The sequence below is a fragment of the Mastigoproctus giganteus genome, chromosome 13, assembly GCF_048544385.1.
Source record: "Mastigoproctus giganteus isolate SK-2022 chromosome 13, ASM4854438v1, whole genome shotgun sequence".
NCBI lineage: Eukaryota > Metazoa > Arthropoda > Arachnida > Uropygi > Thelyphonidae > Mastigoproctus > Mastigoproctus giganteus.
The window spans coordinates 154,299,486-154,324,526 of record NC_143587.1 but is presented as its reverse complement, the minus strand read 5'-3'; the positions used below and the strand labels follow the sequence as shown (position 1 = coordinate 154,324,526).

Below are 25,041 nucleotides of genomic sequence, written 5' to 3'. Positions count from 1 at the left end.
CCAGCTAGCTCATGGAACTACTACCTTTAACATTATACACACTTTTAAATCTCTGGCCTCAACAGTGTTGTTTCACACAACAATGTACAAAGGGTACTAGGAAAGTTTTGCAATATGACACAACAATGAATCACAGGAAGCTGCTTGTTGCTGCATGTTGAGACATGTTCATATGTGCATAGTAATTAGTAGTGAGAGTGTAAAGTGCTTGCGATGGCATCGTGGTCATGAAATGAGATAAGGACAGTTTTGCGGTATAATTTCGTGCGTGGTTTAACCATAGACCAGTGCTTAGAAGAAATGACTCTTGCACTAGATGATGATTGTCCACATCGTACAACGATATTCAGGTGGTATAGAGAATGCCAAAGGGGAAATTTCACTCTGGAGGATTCTGAGAGGCCGGGAAGGCCACGAACGTCAGTTACGGAGGAAAACGTTACTGCTGTGAGGAAAATGCTTGACGAAAACAGGCGAGTGACCTACCAACAGATAGAGGATACTTTGGGCCTAAATGCACCAGCAATTCGTTCGATTCTGCAAGATCATTTGCACGTGAAGAAACTTTGTTCTCTCTGGGTGCCGCATCAACTGACTGAAGAGCAGATGACACGACGTGTGACTTGATGCCGGGAGATGTTAAAAAAGTTTGATAAGGGACAATCTCGGTATGTGAACAACATCGTGACAGGTGACGAGACTTGGCTGTACTATTACGATCTGCCGACCAAGGCTCAAAACAAAGTTTGGGTCTTTGATGATGACGACACACCCGTAATTGTCAGAAAATCCCGATCTGTAAAGAAGAAAATGATAGCTGTATTTTTCAAATTGAGTGGAATTGTGGAATGTGTCGTTTTGGACACGCAGAAGACAGTCACAGCTAAGTGGTATACTGAACAATGCCTGCCTAAAGTCATTGGATCTATGAAGAACCTGCGGCCAAAGTCAAGAATGGACACCTGGTACCTCCATCACGATAATGCTCCAGCTCACCGCGCCAAAGCCTGCACCGAATATTTGACCACGACAGGACTGAAACGTCTCGAGCACCCTCCCTACAGTCCAGACCTTGCTCCCTGCGACTTTGCACTGTTCCCGCATGTGAAAATGAAGCTAAAAGGGAGGCGGTTTTCCAGGGATGAGGACCTTCTACGGGCTTGGGACAACGAGTGTGCTTTACTCCCTAGTGAAACTTGGCAGAACTGGTTTAAAGATTGGTTTCGGAGGATGGAGAGGTGTATTGAATGTAGAGGAAATTACTTTGAAAAAATTAAATAAACAAAGTTGTATTGCAAAACTTTCCTAGTACCCTTTGTATATTATGCAAAGATGGGGGAGAACCCCTGGTGCCGTTAGACCAGTATTTCCGAACTTTATATTCGCGGCACCCTTAAGCAGCTTTTCAGATTTCTGTGGCATCCCCCTTCTCTTCCCCAACCAGTAGTAATCATGGTTTTTCATTATCACGTGAAGCAAGAAATCAAGATTTTATTTATTCTACTAGTTCAGTGGTTTTCAACCCCTTTTTTTTTTTTTTAACAATGGCACCTTTAAGTAATTTATTTTATTTTGTGGCATCCCTACTCAATTTTCTGCCTGTTAGATCTGATTGTGTGTGTGTGTGTGTGTGTGTGTGTGTGTGTGTGTGTGTGTGTGTGTGTGTGTAATATTAAAAAAATATGTTATATGATACCATCGAGCTTATTTCAATATATAATTCCTGAGGCATGTGTTTGTGTTATGTCGAGTGCCACTCGACAAGGGAGCATAAAATGTTAACCATAACGTAATCTTGTGTGTAATGAAGCTGTTATCTTTTATAATGTGAGGTTTTTGTAATTTTTTTATTTTGGAATTGTAAATAGAATGATCAGTTGACATATGTAAATACTGTCATTGTGGTTTAAGGAACACAATAAGGATGTCCCTTTTTATAACGAAAAAAAAATATATATAAGTTTAAGTAACTTAAATCCAAATTACGTGGCACCCCTGGAATGTTGTTGCGGCACTCTGGTTGAAAACCACTGCGTTAGACACAAAAAAAACTTTATACTAGCTCGTGGAACTGCCAGACTTGTATAGTGGTGCAACCAAATTTTCTTAAAAGCTTAGCCCCCTTCCAATTACCCCACTCAACAGCTTCCTGCCTAAGGGAAACAATGAACAAATGGATCTCTCTTGGTGCCTTGTCTTTTTAACTACCTTCCAATTTCTTTTTCTCATAAAAATTCAAAATGCTTAAGAATCACGGGAAATATATATGTACTCTCTCTCTCCCTCCCAGCTCTCTGCTGTGTTCTCATTTAGAAATGCAAAAGATCTTAATATTATTATTAGCAATGGCACATCTATTCTCCAACCATTCTTAGGAATGGTTGGAAAATAGTTGTACCTATGTCTGTGACAGGCTGAAGGACCATCCTTTGGTCGTTGAGCCTCTCACATGTAAAATCTCACTTGCCATACTATCAGGTATGGCAAGCTGGGCTGGCTACCTGGGAGTTGAAAACACTGATGGAACTAATATTCAAGTCAAATGGACCAAATTTTGGTAAAGTTCGATGGTCTGCAACAGCGAAATCCTCTGCTTGCACCTTCATGATGGTGACACTGTTAGTAACCCTGGGTATAACCCCCATGTGCAAGTCTTGAAAATCAGCACCTAGTATACTGGAGGTGACCACCCAGGTGCAAACCAATGTAAGTAGAGTCAAGATGTGGCACCCACACTAGACGGTAGAAAGCCACTCCTGAGTTATCAGGCGATAATAGGTGGTAGATGATTCATCAATCAGTGCAATAACACCACTACCACTATCGTAAGCTTAAAATTATAGAACCCACGTTTAGCCACCAGAGAATCTCCAGCAAGCTCCCCAAATCTCTTCCATCATGCAGTTAACCCCAGGGGCTTCCATCTGGTGAGTATGGGCTTGGCACACCCAGGGTCCTGAGCTGGATATCAATATTCTTCTCTTTCTTGGTGATTCCCTTCTATTTCTCTCTCTCTCTCTCTCTCTCTCTCTCAGAATTTTTTTTTTTTTTTTTTTTTGCTGGTGCAGCAAAAGCCTCAGGCTTCCTTGCACCATATGGCTAATTATAATAATAATCATCACTGATGACTTTTGAGGTTATGATGGACATCATGGCAAGATCCAATCTTCATTACATTTTGAGGGTACAGCTCTAAAATGGTATTTTTTTAGTGCACTGGACTAAACCTATTGGTTAGGAGGTTTCTGGATGAGTTAGTGTATAATGTCACTGGCTGTATTCTGCCAGATAGTGACTGGACGAAGTTCGACTAGTGTGTATGCAGGGGGGGAATTATGGAGGCCACATTATGTCAAGCAGTTGGGTATATTCTTACCACATGTATACGTCATATCTAAAAATTTCATTACTTCATACAGCATAATCCCCCCCCCAAAAATGTCAAGGGCAGTTGCTCTTGATATTTCAGAAGCTTGAACACTACGAATTGTCAAAGTAATATAGCAAACTTACCAGTGAAAAAATTATACCTCAAAAACACTTCCTTCTTCATTTCACAAATATACTTGGTCTCAGTTTTAATCTCAACTATGTCCATTTCCACTTACAACCACTGCTCATCTCAGTTATCCAACTTATTCGCTGTATGATTTCTTTCTCTTCAAAGTGATATTGTGCATATGTCCGTTCTGATATTCCTGTCAGACACTTTGTAATTTGGACTCTCCTCTTTTTGATCTTCTCTGACTTATATCTCTCTACCAGAGATTCTGTCAAATTCATCTGTTGCCTCTTTGAAACTTGACTTTCTCCAGTCCAACTTTCCAAACAGTGAGGTAATTGTCTTTGGTAATTTTAATGTTCACAACTCTAGCCGGCTTCTGTTTTCTAGTCATACAGACCCAGTTGGTTGAGATACCAAGGCTTTTGCAATTTCTAATGACCTCGCACAGACTGTTCATTCACCCACCAGAATATCAGACAATCCTAATCAAACAGTTAACATGCGCGATCTTTTTCTCACAAACATTCCTTCTAAGTACATGGTCACGGTGAGTTAGTGAGTGAGGTAACTTTAGTGAGGTGACATGGTGAGGCCACTCTAGGCTCCTCGGTTTACAACTTCGTGATGGTCTCTTCTTCACTGGAGCCTTTCTCTCATGGCCATTCCCAATCTCATGTTATTTGGCATTACAAGAATGCAAAATGGGATGATCTGTAACATTTCTTTTCTTTGGTCGGATTAATGTTTCAAAACTTCTGATGTCAACATATGCTTAGATCATGTCATTGAAATTATTCTTGTAGGGATGGAATCCTTTATTCCACACTACACTTTAAAATCTTGTCCTTTTTCTTAACCTTGGTTTTCCAATAAGTGTGCTATGGCTGTTGTTGTGGAATTTAACGACACACAGGCTGCCAAGGCCATATTGTGTCTTTCTAATGGTTAATATGATATTTTAAACTTTATTGTAATAACTGTTATATTTTATTATATATTCCAATACAATTTAGGAAGGTAAACAGTTCTTTCTTATTAGGATCACTGTGCATTTGTAATTGATTTAAAGGTGTTTGAGTGGATATTAAAAAGGTGAGGACAGTCCACTAATAAATGAAGAACCGTCAGTTGTACATGACTGTGATGTGCATTGTGGGGTGCTGTCACTCGCTAAGAAATACATGTGAGTGAGGTGAATATGCGGAATCCTTAGCCTTCCAAGAATTATTTCTTCTCGCATGCTTTTCTGGAAATGGAGATCCACAGCTATGGGTCCGGTTTTATTTGGTAAAGTTTGTTTCCTGGATAACACTTCAGATTGTTGACCAGCTCTTATAACATACTTTATGGATAAAATGTTTATAATTGGTATATGGAATTTTAAAAGTCTGTGAAATAGTAGTATCTGGTTGCTTGGCTGCAAGATCTGCTCTTTCATTTACTGCTATCTCAGAATGCCCTGAGATCCAGCAGAATGTCTCAGTTTGGTTCAACTCATTGCTAGTATGTAGTTTAGAATGTATTTGTTTTATTACATGGAAAGACGAATTGGTATTAGTACTTAGAGCAGAGACAGCACTGAGTGAGTCAGTGTATATTAATGAAGGCATAATTAAAAGCTCAATAATCTGATCCAGAGCCAAGTTTATAACAAAGTTCAGCAGTGGAGATACTGCATTCTATTGGTAATGAGACATTACCATTTCTATTGGTAAGTGGTGAATGAAGGGAAGATTGGCACAGCACCTACTTGAGTCTCAGTTTTTGATCCATCTGTCTCTTCTCCACTGATGGAAATAGTCATTGTAAATTCCAAGAATATTTGTTCAAGGTAAATCAGGTGTCATGTCCTAAAATATATTGCCGATTTCTATATTCCACGATTGAGCAAGTTCTTTAAGTCTAAGTGGAGCAGGTCAGTTTTCATTTGGTTTAATATTGTAAAATAATTCCCATTCGGTATTGTACAGGCATCTCCAATTAGGATGAGAGAAGACTGCAGGAGGTTCATGGGCTTCAATGTAAAGGCTCTGAACTGGAGAAGTTCTGAAATCCCCCAGAGAAACTCTCAGAGCATTGTGCTGGATGGTGTTTAACCACTCTAAAGTACTTTTCCTCACAGAGTCATACACTTGAGAAAGCTATAATCCAAGCAAGACATGATGAGGGCTCTATAGAGATGAATCAGGGTATATCTATCAGCACCCCATGACATGGATGACACACACAGGAGGATCTTCAATTTCTTCAAAGAGATATTTCAAAGATAGGCCATGTGTGCTTGAAAGTTCAGTTTCCTATCTAATATCAGGCCAAGAACATGGACAGTTTGAGCAAGAGGATTGGCACATTACTTATCTTTAGCTCAGGATCAGGATTAAGTGAGCGTAGTTTACAGAAGTGAATAGTGGTGGATTTCTGGTTCGGAAGAAGTTATCCATTTCATAAGGTGCAGGATTCTATTCTGGCAAGAGCAATTTTTAACTGTCTTGCGATAGTGTTAATACTTTGTGATTGGCAGAATATGGTGAGTTCATCTGCATACATGTATACTTCGAAAAGTTTTTGGGAGATTTTGTAATACATTATTGACCCAAATCGCAAATAGGGTAGCACTCGGGGTGGAGTCCTGTGGGACACTTTCTGCTTGAATGTGAGATGATGAAAGCATTTTTCGATATCGGACTTGAAAAGTGCATAACCTTAAAAATTTCTGAATTATTTGAAGGTAGCCTCTCAGACCTCACCGATGCAGTCTTTAATAATAAACATGATGCCAAGCAGTATCAAATACTTTCTGAATATCTAGGTTGATCATCACTAGATGCTGTCTCATAACAAAAAAAAAAAAACACTGCATATGTTGGATTCAATTTTAACCAGTAAATCCAGGGTAGACTTGTTTTTGCAGAAGCCATATTGGTGATCAGAAAGAAGATTTTGGGAGTCTAGAATCCAGGTGAGCCTCTTATGCACCATTCTTTCAAAGATTTTGCCCAAACAGCTTGTCAATGATATGGGTCTGTAATTCTGAACTACAGGGGGATCTTTCCCTGGTTTTGGTATAGCACAAATATAGGAGGCTGGTCTTTGAGGTTGTCACAGACATTCTCTCACATATGCCAGACAAGCTGTACTTGCTACCTGGGAGTCTAAAACACTGATGGAACTGATATTCAGGTGACACTCAAGTCAAGTGGACACAAGTCCGGACGGTCTGTGACAGCCAAATTCTCTGCTTACATCTTCATGATGGTGGGACTGTTAGTAATCCTGGATATAACCTCCATGCACAAGTACAGAGCAAGCTTATCTGTGAAAAGATCTAACCCTCCCAAGCACTTCCTAATTCATTTCACAAATATATGTGATCTCAATTCTAATCTCAACAATGTCCATTTCCACTTGCAGTCTGCCAAACCCCATGTACTTTTTCTGACTGAATCTCAGTTATCGATTGATTCAACTACTGTCCATCTCAGATGTCCAAAATATTCGCTGTATGATTCCTTTCGCCTCAAAAGTGGTACTTGTGCATATGTCCATTCTGATGTTCCCTGTCAGAGACTTGGCAATTTGGAATCTCCTCTCTTTGATCTTCTCTGGCTTAAAATCTCTCTACCTCATTGTGTAAAATTCATCTGTTGTCTCTACCGTTCTCCCAACTACACTAATCACTTGGAGCTCTTTGAATTCCTCTCTTTGCAACTTGACTTTCTCCAGTCCAACTTTCCTAACAGTGAGGTAATTTTCCTTGGTGATTTTAATGTTCAAAACTCCAGCTGGCTTTCGTTTTCTAGTCACACTGACCCAGCTGGTCGAGATGCTGAGGCTTTTGCAATTACTAATGACCTTGCACAGATTGTTCATTTACCTACAAGAATACCGGACAATCCTGATCATACAGCCAATATGCTTGATCTTTTTCTCACAAACAACTTTTCTAAGTACACGGTCAAAGTGAGAGGTCTTTTAGGCACTCCAGATCACAACTTGTTGGTTGTCGCTTCTCCAATGGAACCTTTATCTCATGGCTATTCCCAACCTCGTGTTGTTTGGCATTACAAGAATGCAAAATGGGATGACCTGTGAGACTTCTCTTCTTTTCCTTGGTGTCAATTATCCCACAGTTCACTTTAAAATTTCTTCCTTTATCCAAACCTTGGTTTTCCAATAAATGTGCTAAGGCTGTTCAAGAGAAGAATGTTGCATATCGTAATTGGTTTGTTTCTAATTCTTCAGTTTCATTTTCTGCCTACACCAAAGCTCACAACAATTGTAAATCTACCTCTTCATCAATATCCATGGTATCGGATATATATATTTTTTAATGAAAACCCCAAACACGAAAGGTATCAAAACCTATAGTACTTAGTACCATGCATGGGTTGAAGGAGAAGTATGGGGCAAGTGGATGCCGGAAACTTTGCATATATTTAGTTGCGTTGCTTCTTTCAGGTTAGGCGCATTATAGCCAAAGTAGCTTATGAGCCATGAAACCCCCACAACAACAACAGCTTCTTTCAGGGCTCTTGGCTCGTTCTTTTGATTGCTCATTAGGTTTCTTATCTGGAGGTATTGTTACAGGAGTATTTGCTTCTTGAGTAGCATATTTGAGAGTAGATTGTTCCTTTGATGAGGAGAGGAGAGGAGCGATTGAGCCCAATAAGATATTGAGATATCTGGAGGGACTGAGCAGTCAGTCTGAGTTGCTACTGAGTGTAGTCGTTGGACAAATAAAGCATATGTAGATGACTTAGCAGGTACTGCAAAATGTAGCTTCTTGATATGATACTTTCTGCTCAATCTTATATTTTTGAATATTCTTTTCTCTTTTCCATTGAGGGCATTCCTTGGAGAAGGCAGAGTGGTTACCGTGGCAGTTAGAACAAATTTGCATTTCAGTGTTACAGTTTGTGTGTGTATCTGCTCTTTTGATCCGCTTGTAGCACAAGTAGCTACACCTCTGCAGACAGCTTGTGAATAAACAAATTTTTGGCACTTAAAGCACTGGACTGGATTTGGAATGTATTCTTGGCATCTAAGATAACCAGCTTTAATGGCAGTAGGTAGATTTGGTGTTTTAAATGTTAGTATCACTGTCCATGTAGGAGCAGGCTCTCCATCTTTTTTAATGACAATTCTTTTGGCTTGTACCACATTTTGATCTCTTAGTTCATGCACAAGTTGATCCTCCAATACGTTTAATAGATCTCATTCTGATATTACCCCTTTAGAGGAGTTTAAGGTAGCATGTGGGGTAACCTTCGTGGGAATTCTACCAAAAGTAGATACTTTCAAGTCTCTTAGCATATCCACGTTCGGTCATTTCCACTAATAAATCTCCGGATCTTAATCGTAGAACCATTTTTGGAGGGCCACATTTTCGAGACATTTCTGTATCAAAAATGGAGCCACTTACTCAATGGTTGGTCTGTGGAGGAGTGTAGTATTAAAAAGAGAGGAGGGGTATTATCCATTCCTTCTTTTTTTGTCTCTTAGCATGGGATATATTTGTGTCGTCTAGATCTGGATCATAAGATCCACATGAGGACTGTTTATTTTTGTCCATCGTTGCTCCTTTTAGCCCTGGGAGGGTGGCTTTCTTCTCCCAGGTTTCCAGCCCCGCCCCGCCACGTGGAAACAGGAGCGGTGTTACCAGTGACCAAGCGATAAAGTAAGGTTATTTGTTAGTGCGTTAGTTAGTCCTATGTACAAGAAGAAAGGTGTCTTTCCTTTCTGTTAGGTACGCTAGCAGAAAATAGCAGAAAATGAAATTAACTCAGGAAAAAATGAAAAACTCTATAATTATCAACACCAGGGGCCTTTCAGCTTGTGGATAGTAAATGGCCCATTATATGGGTGGAAACCCATTGATTTAAAATTAAGGGCCACTTTTTCGGTTTTGTGTTTAAGGACCAGAAACTCTGTGAAGTAAGATGACATTGCTGAGGCTACTGCAGTAGTCTGCAATACAATATCCATAATATTCCAGGACCAGTGTGCAGTGTATTTTTGATTCATTTTCCAGATTTTTCCCATCTGGGTAATAGATGATGTGAAACAGATCAACGATTCCTTTTGACTCTGATGTGCTTTGGCTCATGCACGTTTAAAAGCTAGAAGACTGGTCATAGTAGGATATCATCAGAATATCCCTCATGCTTTGTTATGAGCCTTTTTTACTACTCTGCAATCAACATTCAACCATGGGTTGGGAATTAAAATGGTTTGGTTTGGGTTTTTTTAGGAGCATTAGCAACTAAGGCCATATTGCTCCGGGATATGCGGTGGTCATTCCCTGACCTTTCCGCATCCTCCGTATTTGGTGGTGACGGGCTCGAACCCCGGTCTAATCAAGAAGCGTGTGCTACGCACTGCTGCTCCTTCCCACCTGGCTACGGAGGCGCCGAATTAAAATGGAAATCAGATGGATGTTTTTGGAATTGCAATTGCAGCTGCATGGACAATACTTTTTGTGATGTATATAACTGCATCACTGATAGGCTCCTATAGACGGTGATGTCAAAATTTGCCAGATGTTGAAAGGCATTCCAGTTAGCCTGATCAATCGCCCACCATGGTAATCTAACAGGAGACTGTTTTCCATTAATTAGGCTGGTTATCATGGAGAAATGATCATTTCCATATGGGTTCTCCTCCACTTCCCAAGTAGGTGAAGGTAGAAGAGAAGGGGAACAGAAAGAAAGGTCAACTGCAGAAAACATATGGGTAGGCATGTGGAAGAAGGTGCTTGTTCCCACATTTAAGAGGGAGAAGCCACTGTATGTGATCATATGCTCTATGACTCATCTCCCTTGCACTGATGTTAGCACTACCCCTGTGGGGTGGTGCTAACATCAGTAGAAGGAAGTGTTATGTCCATTAAAATCCCCAAGATATAAGAAGGGGGGGGATATCAGTACCAGATGGCAAATATATAGAGCAGATGTTTAGTAAAAACTCCACTCTGTGGAGTTTTTACTAACCATCAATTTGACTTACTCAAATTGCTACAGCAATTTGATTAAGTCAAATTGCTACAGCCTCTACAAAGGCTGAACACCCATCCCCAATGCTATCCTTACAAATAATAGTAATTACACTTCCTTGAATTGCTACAGCCTCTAAGCTGGTAGTAAGTCACAGAAGCTGAAATGGTGTGTGTGGTTACCTACGAGGACTGCGACCCCTCCATGAGTGGGGCCATCACCAATTCTATCCTTGCGAATAATAGTAATGTTACACATCCTGGGGTCATCATTTGCGCTAAAGGCTCCTATAAGCATAAGCAAGTTGGTTCGTGTTTTTGCAAGGAGTGCCTTGACATCTTCTGCCTACCTACAGGGAATACATAACAATTCCCTGTAGGTTATGTTATTTGGTTTTTTAGGAGCATTAGCAACTAAGGCCATATTGCTCTGGGGATATGTGGTGGTCATTCCCTGACCTTTCCGCATTCTCTGTATTTGGTGGTCACGGGCTTGAACTCTGGTCTAATCAAGAAGCGTGTGCTACGCACTGCTACTCCTGCCCACCTGGCTACAGAGGCGCCTAATTCCCTGTAGGAATTTAGTCATTACATACAGAGGCTTGGTGGATCTGTCGGTTGGCTTCTGAAGTGCAGAGGGCTTACTTTTATCATTCTTGGATTTATCTCTTTTGGGGAAGTATGGACACTGTCCTGTATCCATTTCCTACTCCGCAAAGATTTAGAAGACCGAGTCATTAAGTACCTCCCTTGTTTCGACATCCATTTTTTTTTTTTTTTTATCATCGTTTCCAGTTCATTTTGGTAACACTGGAGCAGAAGGAGGAACTGATATTGGAGTGCAGCTGCCTAGAGTTTTCTACGGTGGTTTTTCTGAGCTCAATAAATAGCGAGCAATGGAACTCATTGCTAATTGTTCAATTGGGACTCATTTCTATTTGAGTCCCAAATGAACATTTTCTTGGCAGCTTTTTTAGGATACATTCATTATTGCTATTTATCAGTTTAACTGCTTTTCTGGCCTCCTGGCACGAGAATCCAGCTCTTCCTTTAGTTGTATTTCCTTTTCTTCCTTCCACCTCTGGCATGCTTGAGAGTAGGCAGGGTGCTCACCTTGACAGCTAATGCAGGTAGATTTTGAGGCTTTACACAATGTGATCTTATGGTCCTATGCACCACATTTTGTGCATGCAAGGGCACCATGGCAGGCCACATTTGTAAATGTTCATATTTTTGGCACTTGAAGCACCTTAATGCATTTGGAATATATGGACATACTGTTCAGTTCAGATAACCAGCTTTAATCTTGTTTGAAGATATAGGTAGATCTGTAAGCAAAAACATGACGATTCATGCTTCTACATGCCTTAATGTCTTCTGCATTTTGTCAGAATCCTTGATAATTCCATTGTAGGAATTTAGCCATTAAGTGGGCTTGGTGGATCCATTGGTTAGCTTCCGAAGTGCTGAGGGCTTACTTTTATCGGTCTTGGATACCTCTTTCGTTTTGACATCATTTTCTTGTACTACCGTTGGCAGTTGAGTTTTTGGTACTGTTACTTTAATGGTCAATTTTCATAATGCTGGAACACTAGAATGTATCGATATTGGAGTTGGAGCTGACTGAGATTTCTGTGTTGGTTTTTCTGAGCTCAGGGGAAGTTCAGCAGATGGGTGTGAATGACTCTTCTGGTGGACAGACATTTCCATTTGGGTCCCAATTCAACATTTCTTTGCAATCTTTTCAGCATATTGTCTTATTGATACTTTCTGGTTTAACTGCTTTACTGGACTCCAGGTATGAGATGAGCTCTACTTTTAGACATTATATTTTCTTTTCTTTCTTCCACATCTGGCATGCTCGAGAGCATGCAGGATGCGCTCCTTGGTAATTAATGCAGGTTGGTTTTGCAGCTTTACATGATTATCTCAGGTCCTTTGCACCACATTTTAAACATGTAAGGACATCACAGCAGGCCATTTGCAAATGACCTGTTGTGATGCCCTAGTCGGGACTAGATCTGCATCCCAACATATGAACATTCTCTTTATTAGTAAAATAATAAGAGAAGTTTACCTCAATATAATACGTAGAACACTTCTGTATGATACTCACCAGAAATTAAAACAAACAAATCGAAAATCTTACATTACAGTAAAAATAATTAAAAATCAACTGAACACAATTAAAAAACAAATTAACGCAATTAAAAATTAAACAAAAAATTACAAAATGTTTGTAAAATTGCAAAATTGAATATACACGACAGTTCAGCTTTATGCGAACTTCAGGAAAATAAAGATATTATTATACAGAGGGCAGATAAAGGAGATATAGTTGTAATAGTTGATAAACTTGATTATATTAATAAGTTAGGTTCAGTCATTTCAGATACCTCCACTTATCTTAAGTGGACCCGGAACTATTTACAAATTTGGTCAATCAATACAATAAAACGTTAACCACGTATCAAAAAAATGACTACATTACTATGGCTCAGTTAAAGGAATTGAAGGCCAGAACATACAATATTCCTGCACTTTTCGGTCAGGTAAAATTACACAAGACTGGATTTCCTATTCGTCCCATTGATTGTTTACTACAGAAACTCAGCATTTTCATCCTTGGCCACACGTGTATATAACATTATAAAACCCTTTAGACAGGCGATACAATTTGGGATTAAGAACTACGATACATTATTTAATAACCTTAAGGACTGTAGACTTGCCAATAATGACAATTTATTTTCTCTAGATGTTACCTCGTTATATACGAATGTAAACGTTGAATACACATTAGATATTATTTGGGATATGTTAAATAGTAACTCTATTCCGATTTAGTTACAAAGCTTCCTATTAAAGAAATTTTTCACTTAATTAAACTGTTAGTTGAGGCCAACTATATCACAACTATATTTTACGACAAAGTATACAAACAAATTTTTGGTTTGCCAATGGGACTGAGCCTGAGATCTATCTCTCAATGATTGAGCATATACATTTGACGCCTTTTCTACTCCATATCACATACTATGGAGGTATTTAGATGCTGTTCTAGTTATTACTGATAGTAGTATTATCCAAGACATTTTACATTTCAAACTTACTCGGGACTCGAATAAAATCCAATTTAACATCTATAGAAAACCTACAAACACCAGCATGCTTCTACATTATAACAGCTATCACCTGTTCACCTACAAAAGATCTATGATCTTTAATCAATTTCTAAATTCCTATAAATATTCAACGACGGAATCTGCTTTGGGCTCAGAAATACAAATATTAACCAACAGATTTTTAAACAGGGGTTTGTTTGTTTGTTTTTTTGGAGCATTAGCAACTAAGGCCATATTGCTCCGGGATATGCGGGGTCATTCCCTGATCTTTCCGCATCCTCCGTATTTGGTGGTGATGGGCTCGAACCCCGGTCTAATCAAGAAGCGTGTGCTACGCACTGCTGCTCCTTCCCACCTGGCTACGGAGGGGCCCATTTAAACAGGGGTTATCCCTTGTTATAATAAACCGAATTAGGGTACAAGCTAAGGATAGGATACAAAATATTACACCAACCAACAATAGTAATATCAAAAAATACTTTATTTCTGTCCCATATGTTGAACAGTGGCACAAACAGCTTAACAGATTCTTTAAAGGTACCGAATTTAAAATTGTGGCCAGGCCAAAGCAGAAATTACACAGTATGCTGAACAATCGCACAGCCCTTTCCTCGTTCGCAACACAAATAAACGACCTGATATACAACATTTTGTGCGGTGATTGCTACTCATCTTATCAAGGTTCGACGCGTTTTCCTCAGAATTTGTGTTAATCAACATGCGGCCTCATTCATGCTTCTCGTTCAAAAACATCAGAATTGGCCTTTTGTGACGTTAATGAAAAACATACTTTTTTTATTTAATGAGGCCAAAATACTTGGTATCCAACGTAATTATATGCGACTGTTAATTGCAGAAATTAAATTACACACAAATTCTGTTAATGTTCGCCGGCCACATTTGATCTCCGATTTGTGGTCTTTTACGTGCATGCGCAAATACAAATAATCCCTATTTAAGTTTCATGCTCACTCCTATTTGGTAATTTTCATTCGCATGATCACGACATAGTCAAAAAGCATTGTCAGCTTCAGGAAGGAAAATCGTTTTGCAATTTTTTCGTTAAATTAATTGAATTAATTTGTTTTTTAATTGTGTTCAGTTGATTTTTAATTATTTTTACTGTAATGTAAGATTTTCGATTTTTTTCGTTTTAATTTCTGGAGAGTATCATACAGAAGTGTTCTACGTATTGAGGTAAACTTCTCTTATTATTTTACTAATATTGACACCAACGTAGAACGTATTGAGCATTACAGCTCTGGTTCATACTATTAAAGAATATTCTCTTTACAGCTGTCACTCGTTTGCTTTTTTGGTTCCAAAGAGATTTCCTCCTCAGACACTGAGAAGATCCTATACTGAGATTATGCCTTGGAATGAGTTTAGTGTCTTGTGGAATATTACTACAACTGGGATTCCTCCAATAGATGTTGCTCAGAAGAGTTGTTCAGAGTGCCAATTAGTTTTAGTCTTGACTAGAATGTCACCAAAACAAAGCTGTTTCACTAATTTGGGTGAACCTGCTAGCTCTTCCAAATCCTTCAGATGAAGGGAGACATTTTTCTTTTGAGCTTTTCATCAGTGGAATGAACAGTCGTTGAGGTGTTGGACCCAATGTATCTTTGGTTCTGGGTCTTTTTTTTTTTTTTTTTTTTTGCCGAGGTAGCATTTTCTGGTTCATTAGTATATTTTTTTACTAGGTACCTTTTTTGGGGTCCAAGAAGAAAAATTTAGAGTATCACGACTCATTGTGGGGTTTTTTTTTTTTTTTTTGTTTTTTTTTATTAGTTCAGCACCCGGCTCCCAGCCCACCATGGAACCCAAATGGGATGTGCTCCACCTGGCAAGCAATAATTGCAATCAGGAGTAGGATGTCAAGGCCAACAAGACTATTACCCACACCTCTGACATCCTGAATCCATCCTCTTGGTCCACGACAGTAGGGATGTGGCATCAACATGGTTGACCCATGCAGGTGAACCCAATAACCAACTGACCATGGCTGAGCCATCCAGGACTATCTATCTTGTTGAAGCTGGGCCCCTCCGCCAAGTTTCCATAGATTGCGCCGCATGGCAAATACACCAGATTCCTGTGGTGTTAACCTAGGTCCCTAAGCTGTGGATTTAGATCCCAGTGATGCTAACTGGGGGACCAACAGCATTACTGAGAAATCCCCCTCGTCACATACAGGTGCCCATATTGAAGGGCCAGTAATGAAGGTATGCTGCTGCAACAAGGTCTAGAAAAATTAGGTAGATGGGCTGAAAAATGGCAACTGAAACTTAACATTAACAAACTGAATAAATTCAAACAAAACAAAAGTGAATAAATTCAAGAAAGAACTAGATAAACTATCGGAAGGGATGGATAGGTGAAATGGGATTTTTCTTTCTTTTTTTTTTTGGCTGTATAAACTTGCTTTCTTGCATCATTTGCCACTATTAACACTAATACAGTCAGTGTTCGTATAGCAAGATAGTTGTGTTCCTAGAAACTCTCATGCAATGCAAAATCGTGCAATATAAACAACAGGCCCTGTGGGAAAAATAGGGTTAGGTGTTGACCACCCAAGATTGAACACACATTTGTAACCAAAATTACCAACCACAATAAATTATCGTAATAAAATATGTAATTATTTTATTACGACTATTATGCAATAGAATATTGCTAATTCTTTTGCTTCTATCGTAAGCAAACTTGTTTTTTTGTTTGATTTTCTATCCAAACAGATGACAGCCGTTCCATCTCTTCCAATTCTTTGAGTCTTAATCTAATGGATTTTAATTACACTTTGAGTTGTTCCTGCTATGAAAGTTATTTTTATTTTCTCTGCATTCTTTGTAATTCTCGGCATTGCCTCATTTAGGTCTGTAGCACATGCAATCTCACACAGTCTTTCATTTCGCTCAAAGCGTTTTCACTTTGAAATTTCATATTTTTACTCTATCGACAGAGGCGGACTGGCCATAAGCCTTACCAGGGAAACACCGGTGGGCTGGAGGCCAGTGTGATTTTGGCCATAAACGCTAGTATGAGGCCACTACAAATTTTCCGGGGTAAGAATTTTTGACCCAGTCCGCCTCTGTTTATCGATATTGCTTTTCTTTTTCTCTCTGAATCTGCAGTGTCTTCACCAGGACGCTTCCTTTTCACACCTTTAAGTATTTTACTCATTTTTAGGGAATAAAGCACAATTACAAAACGAGGAGGCACGCTTGACACATAAACAAAGCTGCGCGCATGTAGCAACTGAATAAACAATACCGTAAAGGCAGAGATACATTATTAACACCTCATATTTTACTAAAGCACATTTCTAGGGGTTACTACCATAAAAACAATTTCCAGTTGCATTTCTTCTAGTGGAATCTGTTATAAACTGGTAGTAAACTATCTAATTGCATTTGCGATTATACCGATAGCTGAATTGTGTTGGTTTTTACGTTATTATGGTGAAATGTGTTTTCCCTTCACCGATATAAAAAACATAAATACATTTTCAGAATCTTCTCTTCGTTCCTATCGTGTTTCGTTCGGTTGGGGTGATTCTGCGTTTGAATGCCATTTCTTGTAAACACAGGCGAATCATGCATAAGCGAATTTGGTTCGTGTTATATAAGATATTGTTCCCCTATTTATAAATCATGTATGATCGAATTCGTGTAGTGTAAACACGTGTTATTCGAGGACTGACTGTGCTAATTAAAAGGACACTACTACTGCCTGATTATGATTTTATTTGAAATACAAAAAATCAATGCCTCAAATATAAACATATGGGTAAAACATGTCCAATTTATGTTGTTGATGACAAATACACATCTCCTAACATACACCACTAACAGCCTGTATGGCTATACATAGTGGTAACAATATTCCAATAAACAATCTTGAATCCAAAATAAATCCGCACACAATTGGTAGTGTGAAACAAACATTTGTTCAATGAAGGATAGCTAATTTAACAGTGATTCCTGACTACAAAAAATTGCTGGCCACTGGTTGGGCAAATTCTTAATATACCCCCCCCCCCACAACAATAATCAAACAATGGATTTTCCTCAACCATTCTAGCTGCAGGAAACTCATTAACAGTGGTATAAAAGCTCACATATATAAAAGTATAATCAGGTCATTTGCTATAGAATTCCTCAATGTATTGAGAGGAGTCCAAATTTAGATTCCAAACTAGTTTCTTAAATCAGCATGTATCAAAAATGATTACAATAAAAACTTTTCATAGCATTAAATTAAACATATTAATTTTGATACTTACAATTCCATCACAAGGTATACCTTATTTTTATCTTCATAAGTTTCTATTAGTTGAACAATATTTGAATGCTTTAACCTAGGAAGAAAGGATTGAATACTTCAGAACAGCTCTAAGAAAACTGTTAATAAGTGTACACATTTTTTTTAAAAAAAAGAGATAAAACACAAAATAAACAAAATGTGTGGTCCAGTCCAGTTCTTCATCAATCATTCACAGAAAATATGAGACAGACCACAGCTCAATCATTATGGAATAGATGCTCACTGCTTATGAACATAAGTGGTGAACCTTTCTTTTCTTACCTGATCTTGAAATTGATGTGATATGCCAGAAATGAAGAAGCACAAATTATCAGAACAGATATCATTGGCTATTATCTTTTCAGGGCACAAAAGAAAATATTTTTGTACATGTTGATACTAATGATATTAAGAGTAAGATCTGATGATTTAATTAAAAGTGCGAGGAAATGGTAAAGAAAGTTCATTCAATTCAGCCCTGGAGAGACTATGCAAGACTCACGGGGTAGAATTTTTCTCAAGGTGGTTTGTAGTTTATTGGTGCTTCAGCAACATAAGCAGGCTATAAATGCATCAATAACAGTAAACGAATAAAAGATTAGTAAAACATAAAAATTGGTCGCTATATCAGGGTTTGTAAGTTATATAAGAACAGAAAATGGTCAAAAAAAGATATAAATGATATATAAATAAGTATATAAAAGTATATATAATAAAAGAGTTAATTTACTAAATAAGTTAATTGCACTAGTTAAAAACATAAGTTAACATACTACAAAAATACAAATAAGTTAATTTTAAATAGTTAAAAACAGTCGACACGTGATCATTGTCAGATAGTATCTGATTAAGTGTAATAGGGCTCAGTCAGACAACTAAAAGCAGTAAAAGATATACACACTGAGTGATCACTGAATTATGACCACCTATCTAATACTTCATAGATCCTTCTTATGCCCTCAGTACAGCAGCTATCCGACGTGGCAGTGATTCAACAAGATGTCGGAAGCGTTCTGGAGCTATAGCCAACCAAGCTGTGTGTAATGTGGTATGGAGGTGATTGGTGTATCCAGACGTCTGATATGCCTTTCCATAGTATCCCACAAGTGCTCTATGGTAATGATATCGGGGGAGTTTGGAAGCCAATTGATATGCTGGAAGTCAGAACTGTGTTCTTCAAACACTGCCATCTTGGAAGACACCATCACCATTCGGGAAAAAGTGTAACATAGCAGGGTGTACACAGTCGGCAAGCAGTTGACAATAGCAGAGACCACTGATACGTTGTTCCACATGCACCAGGGGTCCAAGTTCCTGCAAGTGAAACATGCCCCACACCATATAACTGCCTACACTGGCTTGTACTTTTGATACCATGTTGTTATCTCATACTTTTACTTTTGATACCTTGTACTTGTACTTTTGATACCTCATGTTGTTGATGCAAAATCAGTACACGGCCATCCACGGTGTGGAGTAAATAACGTAACTCATCTGACCAACACACCTTCTTCCAGTCTTCTAATGTCCAACTTGCATGCTCTTTGCACCAAGCAAGTCTTTTACGCAGATGAACCTTGGTTAGGAGAGGATGCCGTAGGGGTCGTCTGCTGGTATAGCCCATACATGCGGGCGTGCAACGCATGGTCATGGTAGATATTGCTCCGGGTTGGCCATGTTGTATTTGGTAGTCAACTCTTCAACAGTGCTGCACCTGTTCACCTATACGAGTCGTTGGACCCAGCGCTCACCTCTAACATCAACCTTTTGCTGACCTTTGCAGTTCTGCCGTCGGATCTTTGTTTGACCATTTTGACGCCAGTCCTGACCCACTTTAACTATGACAACTCTTCAACACCCCACCAGTTCAGCCAGTTGGGAAATCAAGGTACCAGCTCATTGAGTACCCACAATCTGTCCTTTATCAAAGTTCGATAAATCCTTCCTTTTACCCATCACGCTCAGAATTTTACTATATCTGAACCACTGAAATCTTAGCTATACTATGTAGGTCGTCTAACTCGGTACTCTCGTATCTCACGCGATTAATGGGTCGCATTCAGTTTTCATAGCGGTCATAATTCAGTGATCACTCAGTGTATGTCATTCATGTTTAAAATGTCACAATGGTATTGCAGTCCTCACACACAGGAGTGTCATCCTATGTGTGAAAGCAGAAAAGAATGTATACAATGACTATGTCCTACGTGGAGGCAAGCAAGAACAACTTCCTTTCTACGTAGACTAGATGCCATATTAGGATCACAGGCTTAATCTGATACAATTTTTGTGATCTCTATGCCATGACTGCCAGTGGGAGTGTAATATCTTATCACTTGCCTGTAGTCTGTATAAGGGAACAGGAGGCTGTGATTCCTCTGGGATTGTGCTGATTCTGGCTGCAACATCTGCAAGATTGTCACCCTTGATCCCAATGGCTTGGGATCCAGCAGAAATTAATGTTGAATGTAGATTCATAAAGAGAATATAACTTATGCTGAACCCTTGACAGGACTGGATGAGGCTTATATCCCCTCATTGATAAGGCCTGTAATGTGTTTAAAGAATCAGTGTAAACCATACAGCTTTGATAATTATTAGTTTTAATGTGGTCCAAGGCTACCCTAATAGGATACATCTCTATGATATATGCCATGCAATACGGGAAGATTGCAGTATATCCCACAAATGATTCTGATTTCGAGCCAACAGTAAAGGTGGGCAGGGAATCAGAGTAACAACAATGATGGGCAGCATTGAGTTGTAAGTAGATAAATTGTGAAGTGCTGGCCAGCTTTTCCCCATTACACTAGCCAACAAAAAATATTTTTTATCATACTTCCACAATGAAAATATGTGATTCTGGAAGAAATAAATTCAAAAGAAGTACCAACAACGTGGAACTCTACTTAAGTCGAAATTTCCCTAAATGTTTATGCCGCACTCTTAACTATACACAATGAATTTGATTGGAGCAAAAAAGAAATGTTCAACTAGCATGTTAATAGAATTATTTATTCAATTTTTTTTTATCTCATGTGCACGAAAAATTACAAATGTGTACAAAATTACAAAGAGAGAGGAGACGGACAATGTCAGAAAGTTTTACCTTTCAACCATCGTTGCCAGAATAACTCTCCAGCTGATAAGTACGCTGCTGTGGAAGTTGAGGGCTGTAGAGATTTAGAAATTTTTTTTTTCCCCAACACATCACAAAATTTCTCTGCAGCTGCAGAATTGTCACTGGCGACTTCACTACATACTTTAATGTTGTGGAAACCAACGCGATGCTTAAACATATTAAATAACCTGTTGCTTGTCACGAACTTGGCGTGGGGTGCGCTGTACTTATCCTTATTATCTTATAAATACTTGTTGCTTTTGCTTGAATGACCATTAGATTCAGCGGTACTTGCTTCTGAATCCGATTTTCCATCTTCGATATAGCACCCGAACACTGTTTTGTGATCACTGTTGATCTTAAATGTGTTGATCCTTTAACACGTTCTTTTATACGCAAACTGTCCATTAAAATAGCATTCACTGTTGAAGCAGCATAACCTAATATGCAGCGGATGACAAACTTTGTCCTGCTTCTTACTTAATCATTTTCATCTTTATTTCTAAATCAACTTTATTCCATTTCCTAGCACTGCTACCACTTGCAGTTTCCATTGGTTGCTTTTCCCTTCACCAGGGCAGTTGTAAGAGTGAAGTAGGAAATTACCAGGCCGGTTAGTCTAACTTCAGTAGTAGGGAATATCATGGAGACAATGATCACAGTTGGAATTCAGGATCATTTAGATAGAAATGGAATTCTGAAGGATACTCAGCATGGTTCTGTAAAGGGAAAATCATGTTTAACTAATCTGGTTAGCTATTTTGACAGGGTCACTCAAGAGCCGGACTTAGGAAATAATTTCGAAGTTGTTTATTTGGATTTCAGTAAAGCATTTGACTCAGTCCCACACGAGTGGTTACTTTATAAGTTGGAACAGGATGGAATCACAGAGAAATTCCTTAGATGGATAGCTAGATGGCTTTAGGGCAGGAGGCAGTGGGTTGTGATAAATGATTATTCCTCAGATAGGGTTGCTGTAGGAAGTGGGGTTTTCCCCAAGGATCAGTATTACGACTACTGTTGTTTATGATTTTCATAGATGACATCGGTGAAGGGATAGAGGGCATGATGTCTAAATTTGCAAAAATATAAAGATTGGTAGAGTAGTTAATTATTGCCGCCAAGCAGAGCTTCTTCAGAATGATTTAGATAGACTTCAGGGATGGTCAGAAAAATGACAGCTATGTTTAATCCAGCAAAATGTAAGGTATTTCGCCTGGGGAACAAGTAACCTCAAAATAACTTATACACTTGGCGGAGTTGAAGTAAAGACAGTAGTTGCGGAAAGTGATTGGGTGTTACAATACAGTCAAATATGAAGTTCTCTGAACATTGTAGACGGGTTGCAAGGAAGGCCTATGGTGTCCTATCAATGATTTATCGAACAATTGCTAGTACAGGTAAGAACATCATAATCTCATTATATATAAGGCCTCCGTAGCCGAGTGGGCAGGAGCGGGAGTGCAGTAGCACACGCTCTTTGAGTAGACCGGGGTTCAAGCCCCTGACTGCTGAATACGGTCGATCTGCCAACCCGCACTGGACCAGCGTGGCAGATTATGGTCCATTTCCCTCAGCATGAATTGTTGAGGAGGCTTCCACCCTGCAGTGGGTTGATAATGGCTGCACTTTACTTTATAAGGATACTGTTAGACCACACTTGGAATACTGTGTTCAGGAATGGAGACCGCACCTAAAGAAAGAATGTGCTTCTTGAAAGTGTCAAGGGATGGGTAACTTGCCTGGTGAGATCGGCTAAAGGGCATCCATATGAGGAAAGATTTCAAATATGTGGGTTGCAGAGCTTGGAAACTAGGCACCTTAGAGGAGACTTGATTGAGGTGTTTAAGGCTCTGAGAGGTATAAGAAAAATGAATGAGGATGAAAGTTTTACAGTTATAAATGATTCTAGAACTAGGGGCCATAATTTAAAGTTACGTTGAGAGAAGTTTAGGTTGGATTGCAGGAAGTTTTATTTCAGCCAGCAATATATAAATTACTGGAATAAGTATTGGTCCATGCATGCAACAGGGTGTCGACTGCCCAGATTTTATGGGTTACCTAAGACACACAAGGAGAATGTTCCATTACGGCCCATAGTTTCCTTCATTGGTAGCCCTACGTATGCTTTATCTAAATATCTGGCGCAGCTGATTTCCCCGGTTGTGGGGCGGTCCGCGTTGGTCATTGGAGACAGTGCGGAATTTGTGAACTTTGTAAGGAGTCAAGAAATAGGGGAGGACGAGATGATGATGTCATTAGATGTTATATCATTATTTACTTGTATCCCCATAGCACATGGGGTAGAATGTGTAAAGTTGGCTTTACAAAAGGATAATACTTTAAGTGCTAGATCCCACCTAAACATAGAAGATATATGTGGTGCTGTTGAATTATGTCTTTCTAGTACAACCTTGGTTTTCCAAGGAGTGATGTATAAACAGGTTCACGGTACAGCCATGGGTTCTCCAATCAGCGCCATTGTTGCAAATCTGGCTATGGAGGAATTTGAGAATAGGGTTTTCGCAAGATTGGAGTTCCCTATGCGTAAGTGGAAACGATATGTTGATGACACGTTTACTATTGTAAGGAAGGGGAGAGAGGAAGATGTGGTCTCGTTTCTCAATGGTTTCTCCCCCTTCATAAAATTTACCTCGGAGGTAGAAATAGATGGCACCCTCCCATTTCTGGACATAATGGTATATAGGGAAGGCCCCAGACTTAGAACTAAGGTTTATAGGAAACCAATGTGTAGGGGCCAGTACACACATTATAGGACGGCACAGACTGTCCAACATAAAAATAGTGTGGCCAGAGCACTTTTGGGTAGGGTGAGAACGCATTGCAGTACCCCTGAGGAGGGGGAGAAGGAAATTAGGCAAATCACGACGGATCTTATGAGGTGCGGTTACCCCCAGAGGGTCATTGATGAATACAACAGAGAGGATGAGCCCAATCGGGTAGTTCCGCCTGTACCGCTTACCACAGTGTATGTTCCCTACTATCCGGGCCTGTCAGATCGCATTGCGAGGATGCTTCGCGACTTTCAGACACGCTGTGTGCAGCTTCCGGGCCGGAGGTTGCACACAGTAGTGTCACAGGTCAAAGACCCCATTACTAGGGATTCTAGTAGTGGGGTCGTGTATGAGATCACATGCCCGGATTGTGGGGAATGTTACGTGGGGGAGACAGGACGGCGTCTCAAGGACCGTCTGGGAGAACATTCACGAGTGATACGGACCGCAGAGCTCAATAAATCCGCCATTGCCGAGCACTATTGGGAAAAACAACACCAGATCTCCCCCGACAACGCTGTCATCCTTGACCGGGCGCATAGATTCTGGGACCGCAAGTGGCTGGAAAGTCTGTGGATTGGATCCTCTGGTAACAATAGTATAAACAGAGACAGGGGAGTTAGGCTTCACCCCCTTTTTGAGGCGGTGGTTTTGACAAGAGACAAACGTTTTAATTTTCCACGTGTCCAGTCCACTTCCGGTTCCGGTACAAGTGAAAGGAATGCTGAGTATGCGCCTGGTCATCCACGTGTGCCGTGAACCTGGTATTTAAGGATGTGTCATTTAAGTCTCACTATTACTGAGGAAGGAGGAAGACACCTCCGAAAGCTCTAGTGTTTTTTATCGTCTTTTTATCGCTTTTATATTTATATTTTAATGCATTTTAACTTATTTACTTATTTTACTTTTGTTAAAGTTTAGTTTTTTGTAAATATTATTTTACAGTCTTTTCTATCATTTTATTTTATTTTATTTCATTATTCAACCAGTCATAAACGGTTGGTGTGTGTGTTTAAAATTGGTAGTATGAATAATCCCAACCTCAGAGGCCTTATTGCAGATAAGATTAGTGAATGGAAAGAAAGGGGTGCACTTACGAAGAAAATCTTAAGTTTTGCAAATTACAGTGTCTGGAGACTAGGCACTGGCGAGGTGATCTGATAGAGGTGTAAAGCCTTGAATGGTTTGAGTATGCTCAA

The 25,041-nt window shown here is 39.4% G+C and overlaps 1 protein-coding gene across 1 annotated transcript in view; it reads right to left on the bottom strand.

Moving 5' to 3' along the window:
- The window catches only part of CaMKI (Calcium/calmodulin-dependent protein kinase I), a 269,499-nt gene that overhangs the window by 124,970 nt on the left and 119,488 nt on the right, over window positions 1–25,041 (bottom strand). Inside the window, exon 3 of the mRNA XM_090388015.1 lies at window positions 17,907–17,981. Within this exon, the coding sequence (XP_090244141.1) occupies window positions 17,907–17,981 (75 nt within the window). The remainder of the gene's footprint in view (window positions 1–17,906; window positions 17,982–25,041) is intronic.